At 59.2% G+C, this 8,761-nt stretch overlaps 1 protein-coding gene across 1 annotated transcript; it reads right to left on the reverse strand.

Moving 5' to 3' along the window:
* Positions 1–2,115: 2,115 nt before the first annotated feature.
* Positions 2,116–7,924, reverse strand: LOC129200721 (uncharacterized). Its single transcript, XM_054811994.1, has 12 exons — positions 7,722–7,924; positions 7,369–7,446; positions 6,276–6,470; positions 5,589–5,738; positions 4,993–5,034; positions 4,686–4,830; positions 4,371–4,443; positions 3,904–4,079; positions 3,462–3,623; positions 3,175–3,284; positions 2,860–3,055; positions 2,116–2,217 (listed from the first exon to the last, which is right to left on the reverse strand). The coding sequence occupies exons 1-12, from the start codon at positions 7,922–7,924 to the stop codon at positions 2,158–2,160; spliced, it is 1,590 nt and encodes a 529-aa protein (XP_054667969.1). The 3' UTR covers positions 2,116–2,157.
* Between the last annotated feature and the right edge of the window lie 837 nt (positions 7,925–8,761).

Raw genomic sequence — 8,761 nt, forward strand, 5'->3', positions numbered from 1 at the left:
GTGCTAGGAACTGCAGACAGTCCGTACAATGTATTCCAGCAAAGGCAAGGGGAATAGGCAGATGTCAGTCACTTAGCGTGATTACAACCCAATCACTCTGTCAGTACTCAGCTTTGTGTGTACAATAGCACCATCGACTCCGGTGAGTAACTGCGGACCAAATGCTGATCTGCAGTTTTCAATTAACCATCAAGGCAGGTAAATGAATGGCAGGGACATGGTAAGAAAGATGCCCACAGTAAGGTCTCAACATCTGACATTTCTGCCTTTTGAGTGCATAGGGTGTTGTGGTTTTGATTTCTTTTATTTTTTTTTCCCCCAGAAATGATTTCAGGATTTTTTTTTTTTTTCCTAAAACCCCTCAGTTTTACCATAGGGCAGAGGTGCTGGCAATTTGGAGTGTAATTACTTAGGGCAGCGATTGTTGAGGCCATCAAGCAAGCCTTTGCCCGTGAAGAAAAGATGGCATTGCTTCCGAAACACTTGAGGTGCCAGCCAGGAGAGTTGCTTGCACCTGAATTTCCATGCTTTGCTGCCTCCTGCACAACCACTGCAAGACCTGCAGATCAGCCGTGCAATTCCATTCCCTGTTGTGGCTGGCACTTGCATTTTTCCTTCTGAAAGGAGCTCGACCCCACTGGACATCAGACAGGGCTCAAGCATCAAACCAATAGAGGCTCTTTCAGTATTTGGAGCTTTGGGAAAAGCTGGTTTCAAAACTCCGGCTATGACTGACAGAAAGGGGGCTGTTTGCCTCAGTTCAGAGAGAGCTGATCTGCTGGAGAAGCCTCAAGAAAGGAATGTTTTATGCAGCTGATCTGGAGTTATTAACCTCGTGGAAACTGCCAGCTAGTCACGTTTGAGCAAGAGCTGTAAAGGTATTCAGCTTTGCGCTGCAGACAAGACCTTGCACTGACCCAAGAGCAGGAATTTTTTAAAGGTGCAGATGGCAAGGTGGGGGGGTATGGCTACTGTCATTCCTTCTGCTTTCTTACTACTACTGCTGCTGAAAAGTCACTCTAACACTAGTCTTGTGAAATAAAACACAGTTCCTAGAAGCATGTGCTCAAAAAGTGTGAAACGACTACTTTCTAAATGACAAAACCACTACAACAGAACACTTATCAATGTACCTATATTGGCTTAAGGGGAGGAAAGGGAGCTAAGACACTACATTTGGAGGTTATACTATAACATGTATCCAAAAAACCACAACGTATATCCAAAAATTTGTTTCTAAAAGACATAGTAATAGAGGACTGCTGGAATCCCAGGTTATGGACTTATCAAGAGAGGTGAACTACCAAGGAAAATGCCAGTTTTGACCAACAAATGGCTCACTGAGTGAGCCAGCAAGGCCTCCTGCGCAGGCTGGGGGGGTCTGACGGCGGTGCGGGGCCGCTCCGGCTGAGCGGAGCACGAGGGAAATGTGCTCGCCAGAGCAGAAGGGCATGGGTGCCTCTCTCCTCGCCTCCGCCGAGGGGGTGCTGGGGCTGCATCGTGCCCCTCCAAGCCCAGGCGTCGCAGCTCATCCGGGGAATCCAAGCAGCAAAACCACATCGGCACCTACAAGGACAGAGTCAGAAAGCGCTGATGGAACCAGGAAGGCAGGAACGGGCGTGACTTTGTCCCCCCTTCTTTGGGAAGTCCTCTGGCACGGCAAAGAGACCCCTTCCTGGCCGCAGCTAGTGTTGCTTTGGCCCCTTCTCCACATGGGCCATAGCCTCAGAGCAGGGCAAGTTGACAGAGATGTGCAGGGGCCCCTGGCCAGGCAGCGGGGCTCGGCAGGGAGCCCCCAGGGAGCCGTGATGTGCTCCTTGCCAAAACCCGAGCAGCAGCAGCATCTCTGTGCACCATGGAAATATTTCCTTGACTCAGAGCATTTGAAAGAGGGATGGCAGGGTCTGCTACACACCTGGCCTCCTCGTTCTTCTCGCCCTGCTTGGATTTCGTCTCAGTCGCCCATCCCCGAGAGCTCCCTCTCCAGCCTTCTCCTCTTCCTGCCCGGGTGCCCGTCGCTCCCCTCTTCACAGGTCAGTTTTCGCTTTCTGCTTTCTTGTGAAGAGCCTGGCAAGCTTTCCATTCAATAGTATGGTTAGACAGGGAAAGCTGTGACAAACTTGAACCACTCCTGCTCTTAATCAAAGCGAGCTCATTTTACCTTCTCTCCCCAGAGGAGCTCTTCAGGTGTTGGCTTTCTGCAGCGACTGGAGGCACCTGCAGTGGGAATGTGGAAGTTACCAGCTGGCAAGGACCTACCTGCCCAGTTGCTCCCTTAGCTCTCAAAGGCAGCTCCCTTGGGTGGGTTTGCTCAGCTCAGCCCAGACAGTTCTGGCGGGATCAGCGCGCAAAGCGCGACGGCCAGCCCGCACCAGCCTCACCCTGCGCTTTTGCAGGGCTGCAGGCTGGGGGATGACCTTGCTTGTCCCTGCAGCAGCGGCGGCAGTCCCACCTTCTGAGGGGGGAGGCTTTTGTTGTCACGTTGCCTGTGGCCCTGACGTACCTCTGCTGTCTCTGCTTCCGGCCCTGGTGCCGGCGACTCCTCGGCCGATGTGCCGGCAAGCCCGGCCACCTCCTCCCCAAAGAGGTCCCCGTGGTGCTCAATGAGGAACTCCACCAGCCCTGTCACCTGCACACAGCAAACCAGTGGTTTGCACCTGGGTGGCTGAAAAGGGGTCAAACAGGAGCCTTTCCTGATCCCGACCCTCGCTTCTGCGCAGAAAGCTGCAGCTGTGGGGATGCTCTTCCCAGCAGCTCCCCCACCAGCGTTTGCGGAAGAGAGGAGGCAGCCAGGCACCTCTGAACACCAAAGCTGGGCTGGGCCCGCAAGGCTGGCGCCAGCTGCTAAACACGGCGTACCTGCCCCGTCACCTGCACCAGGGCGTCCAGGGGCAGCGTCTGCTCCTCGGGTGGGCTGAGCAGGTTCGGCCCCACGCAGATGGCCAGGTTGCCGGCAGTCATCCTGCTGCTGGCCGCGTTTCTGCTGATCCTTTGCAGCAGGGACAGCAAGCTCTTGAGGAGCAGGAGGTTGGCCTGGGGCAACTTGCCGGCCACCCTGAGGCAGCAGGAAGGCAACGTGAAGAAAGCAGACCTTGTCATCACCGCTCTCCGGGGCTGATCTCACCCAAGCCCAGCCCAGGGAAGGCTCCCTGGCCACGCCTGGTCTCCACTTACTCCCTGAGTGCTGCCAGCTTCTCCTGCCTGCTGGTCTTCTGCAGGGCGCTCATCCACTCCTCGTACAGCTCTGCCCCGAGGAGCTTAGAGGGGATCTTCCGCAGGAAGTCCTGCAACGCCAAGGGCTCCGGGTGAGGCTTGGAGCGCTGCCGCCGCGAGCACAGGCAGCATCCCCGGCACTCGGGCTCCCGAGCAGGCGGCTGGCTTTTGGCTCCTGCTCTCGCAGGTGCCCATCAGCAGCATCCCCAGAGCCGGGAGCTGCCGGGCTCCAGGTCAGCAGGGTTCACCTTCAGGAGGACGGCCAGCACGTGCACAGGCTGGCTTTCGAGGTGGACCTCTGCTCCGCTGTCGAGGGCCTCCCTCAGCTCCCGGGAGACGTGCTCCTTGACCGCCAGCCGGAAGATCCCCTCCGTGGATGGCCCGTGCTCGGCCAGGAGAGCCAGCAGGTCCTGCGGGAGGGGACAGAGGAGGACAGTGGCCGGGCTGGAGACAGGCCCTGGGCCAGGTGACCCACCCTCCCTCTCTCCCTCCCTCCCTCCCTCCGGGGCAGGAGCCAGTGTGGCCGGCTCTGCTTTCCCCGGGGCGGGACAGAGGGGTGGCTGGAGGTGGGGGACCCCCGCGGGGAGGAGCCGGCTTTGTCCCCGAGCCCCAGCCGGGCTTCCTCTGCCGGGGACAGCGCCTGTCCGCAGGAGCCAGCGGGATGGGCACCCCCTGGCCAGGCTTGCTTACCTGGATGGGCTGGGGCAGCGTGCCGTCCTGGCTGCAGAGAGCTGCCAGGGGCTGGCCGAAGAGAGCCCCCCTGCCGCCAGAGCCCGACTGCCCGGCTGCCTCTGCAGCGGCCGAGCTGCCTCGCCGCCGTGCGAAGGGCCAGGGCAGCCCCCTCCTCCTCCTGCGGGTCCCGCCTGCTGCCAAGGACAAGAGAGCAAAGAGCCGTGGAGGAGGAGAAGCGCCGGGCGAGCGCTCCCGGGGCCTCTGGGCGCTGTCCCCCCGCCGCTGAAAGCAAGGCAGAGGCAGAGGCAGAGGGGCGCCGTTTGGGAGCGAGGGGCCCCGGGGCTCAGCTCTGTCCCGCCGCAGAGCGATGGGGACGGCCGTGCCCTGCGGGAAGGGCAGCAGCAGCGCCAGTGCAGCAGGAGTGGCCGCCGGGCAGAGGAGGGGAGAAGGGCCGTCCTGCCCCCGTCTTCTGCATCCGCACTCACCAGCCGAGGGGCCAAGGCCACGTTCGCTGCTGCCGCCGGAGGGGACGGGAGGTGGCCGCTGCTCTGCACCAGCCTGCAAGAAAGGCGCTGCGCTCAGCGAGCGGCCCCGCAGCAGAAAGGGCCTCCCCGGCGAGCTGCCTCGGCCCCTGGCCCTGCGTGAGAGGTGGGGACGGCCGAGCTGGCACCCCGAGCCGTGCGATCCGCGCGATCCGCACCTGTGCCTGGCCCTGGACCAGCCTCTGCAGGCTGCTGGCGTGCAGCGTCGTGGCCTGGGCAAGGGGAAAAGAGAGCAGAAGGTGAGCAGCAGCCATGCACCTGATGCTGGGCTGGAGCAGCCTCGGGGCTGGGCAGAGCGGAGGCAGGAGGGACACTCACGGCATTGCGGCCGCTCAGCTCCTGCAGCAGGAGCTTGATGGAGGGCAGCTGGGTCAGCCGGGCTCCTTCCACTCCTTCTGGTGGCCTGTGCCAGGGGAAGGGGCAGAGAAAGAGCCCTGTGAGAGAGACCCCAGCTACCTCTCCCCAGCTCCGGAGGGGGATTTCCGTGCGCATGGTCGGGCTACTATGCCTCGAGCATCCCTCCACCCTCCCTGGTGTGAGCACGGACCCCCAGGCTTGGGCTTACCCAAGGAGCGCGCTGAGCCAGAGCTCCTTCAGCGCCCGGGAGCTGCGGCAAGAGAGAGAGGAGAAACAGCCTGAGTGCCCGCTGCTGCCCAGGCTGCGGGCAGAGGCGGGCGCCGGCACAGCCCTGCCCCGTGGGGACAGCTGCAGAGGCAGGACGAAGGCCCGTGGGGCAGGACAGAGGCGCTGCCCAGCCCTGGCGCGGGACGTGGCAGCCAGACTCACGGGAAAGTGACGGTGCAGAAGCCGCAGGGCCAGACGAGGACGAGGGAGTTGGTGTGCCGGCCCTCCTCCTCCTCCTGGGCGGCATCCCCGGCTGCCCCCTTCCTGCTGCTCAGCACCTGCAGCTGGCCCAGGGCCAGGCAGAGCTGCGGGCGCGGGGCGCTGCCCCGTCTGCAGAGAGAGAGGAGCGGCAGGGAGTGACCTGGAGGTGGCCCAGCCCGGTGGCTCCCCTCCAGCGTCCGCCTGCCACGGGCATGGCCATGGGTGCGTGCGGCGGCAGCAGGGCGCCGGGGGCCTGGGGCTGCTGCTTGGGTGTCCCTGCCCTGGGGCCAGGGCCAGGGCTTGGGAAGCAAGGCAGCCGGGGTCTGCGAGTCTTACTTGGGCTTGGCGATGACCAAGGCGTCGCCGAAGAGGAGGAGGTCCCTCTTCCTCGTCGCACGGCCCTGGCTCAGCCGCACGCGCTGGCGGAGCAGCGGCTGGGGTGATGCTGGGACAGGCGTGCACTGCTGCACGGGGTCAGGGTCGTCCCTGCAGAGCAGACGGCGTCGGGCGTGAGAAAGGCGGCTGCTGCGGGGCCCGGCTGTGCCGGCGTGTCCCCGAGCCGCGGGGGGGAGCCTACCTGGGGCCGCGGCAGCAGTTCACCTGGCCCATCCCGCCGAGGCCAGGAGAGGTCTCGCCTGGGACACGCTGGTGGGGCTCAGGGCAGTGCCCAGCTGGCCCGAGCGAGGACGCCAAGGGGGTCGCGGTGCCGATCGGTGCTGTCGGGCAAGAGCTTCGCTGTCACCAGTGCCGCTCCGTGCGCCGTCCCTGCAGGCACTGGGGCCGTTGCCGGGCCAGCGTTGGGACAACACAGCTTGGCATTCTGACCCCAACAGTTGCACTGAGGGGGAGGGGCCCTGGGGGGCTCTCCCCAGGACGTCCGTGTCTCTCGTACCGGGGAGCCCAGAGCTGGGCACAGCGCCGCAGGCTTGGCCTCACCGGCGCTGAGCAGAGGGGAAGGGTCACCTCCCTCCAGCTGCTGGCCATGCTTTGCCCAGCGCAGCCCAGGGCACCGCTCGTGGTCGCCTTTGGGCAAGAGCACCTTGCTGTCTCCTGGTGGACTTGGTGTCCACCAGGACCCCCAGGGCCTTTTCTGCCACGCTGCTTTCCAACACCTTTGCCAAGCTGCTTCGGTCATGAGTAGGTTTCCACAGAACTCCATTTTTGCCTTTCTTCCTTAACTCCTCATTTTTCTCACTAACTTTATTCTTCACATAATGTCTGGGTAAAAGGACGTACTGGGTGGCTGAAAAGGGAGATCGAGGAGCGCTCCCACAGTAATTTGATGTGGGTATACGTAGGAGAAAGCATTGTTTGAGTTTGACCACAGCTTTTGCAAGTGATCAAGGGTGGCTGCTGAGAGTGCAAAAGCCGACGAGCCCTCTTGTATAGGACACCAGTGAGAGTCAAGCTCCGTTCTTTGCACACCAGGTACTTTTTGGGGTAGTGGCTGCCTGTCCAAGTGACTTTGGACTTTTGGAAGTTCTGCTGCTGTCTTGACACTGCAGAGAAACCAAAGCACGCGCCAAAGAGCAGCCAGAGGTATTTCCAGCTTCTCAGGAGACCTTCCGGCTGAGGTGGGAAGGGCTGCTCTTTGCCCTCTTAAGAGCTTCACAAGCCAACACGTGTGCTGACATTTGTCCTGCCTCCAGCCACAGCAGCGACCGATGGGTTCTGCGGCTTGAGGAGCTCCCCGTGACATCGCTGCTTACGGTGACCTGAGACAGAGAAGCGCTATTTAACAGCAATTAAAGCTGCCTTGAGAAAATGGTTTCTCGTGCTGCCTGGCAGTTTATTTTGAAGCCTTTCTGGAGGACAGCTGGGGTGGGTCTTTGACAAATCGTTGCTGTCATAGAGGGAGTGGTTTTTTCTTTGGCAAAACTTCCAGATTATTAGAATGTGTAAATTCCTGGAGACGTTACAATTTACTAATTAGATGAAGCTGAAATACATTAGATGTATAAAAAAAACCTCTTTCTTGTAAGCCCCTTCGAAGTATTGAAAGGCAACAGCTAGGTGTCCCCGGAGCCTTAGCTTCTGCACACTGAACAACCCCAGCTCTCTCAGTCTGTCTTCATAGGAGAGGTACTCCAGCCCTCTGATCACATTTCTGGCCCACCTCTGGACTCGCTCCAACAGATCCATGTCTTCCTTGTACTGGAGACCCTGAGGCTGGATGCAGTAGTCCAGGTGGGATCTCATAAGAGCAGAGAGGGAGACAGGGAGAATCGCCTCCCTCAACAAGCGAGCCATGTTGCTTCTGATGCGGTCCCAGATACGGTTGGCTTTCTGGGCTGCAAGTGCTCGGTGATGGCTCGTGTACTACTTTTCATGCACCAGTACTCCCAAGTCCTTCTCCGCAGGGCTGCTCTCAACCCCCCAGCTTGTAGTGATACCGGGGCTTGCCCCAACCCAGGTGCAGGACCTTGCCCTTGGCCTTGTTGAACTTCATGAGGTTTCTCATGGGCCCACTGCTTCGACATGCCAAGGTCCCTCTGGATGGCATCCTTTCCCTCTAGTGAATCGACCACACCACTCAGCTTGGGGTCACCTGCCAACTTGCTGAGGGTGCACTCAATCCCACTGCCCGTGTCGCTGATGAAGATATGAAATAGTATTGGTGCCACTATAGATTCCTGAGGCACATGGCTCAGTACTGCTTTTCGCTTGGACATTGGGACATTGACTGTCGTGTTGTGTCTTGCCTCACTTGGTCAGGTGAATCCTATTAGGTCCCAACACACCCAGCTTCTCCAAGGTAGATCCATGAGCACAGAAGCCAAACCCACCAGTCGTGAAGCCAGGCGTTCACCTTTTCAACCAGCCTCCTCCTTCCTAAGCCCCTTTCTCTGGCTGGGAGGTGTGGTCATCCTTGTGATGGAGTTCGTGCTCTTTGGACACAGATCTGTTGTGTTGTATTATATTGTGGATCAGGCTTCCAAAGGCGGTGCCCTGTCTGTCCCATTGCAACTCAAGGGACGTTTCCCTCAAGCACAGCAGCTAGGCTCCGGACAGCCTCGCCTCATGGTGCTTTTCACTTTGCCAGCGAGGAACAAGTTTCTATCCCTGGATTTTCATTTAGAAACCTCTTACTGTTTTAATGTCCTGTTTTAATGGAGTGGTGTCTCAAACAATGTGACATTGGCAGAAAGCCTTCAGAAGAAGTCTGGTGTCCTCTGGACCTCAGAGTGTGGTAGCCAGCAGCTCTGGAACTGCTGTAGCTACAAACATCCGCAACTGAAAACCATCACGGCATTAGTATAATAGAATGTGTATTAGATGTTTATGAGAAGTAAATAAATTAACACCTATACGGAAGGGATCTTTTCCTCATCACAAACAACACTAAAAGGGTGAGCAACTCTGCAAAGAAAGGTAAATAAGGCCCTCCTGCAGGAAACCCCAAGCTTCCAAGCAGAAAGGTGGAAGAGCTGTAGGTCCTTGTGTCACAGGACGACCGGTGACTAACCCAAGTTATGGACGCTGTCACATCACAGGTAGTCAGGGCCAGT

This window comes from Grus americana, unplaced genomic scaffold (assembly GCF_028858705.1).
Source record: "Grus americana isolate bGruAme1 unplaced genomic scaffold, bGruAme1.mat scaffold_427, whole genome shotgun sequence".
NCBI lineage: Eukaryota > Metazoa > Chordata > Aves > Gruiformes > Gruidae > Grus > Grus americana.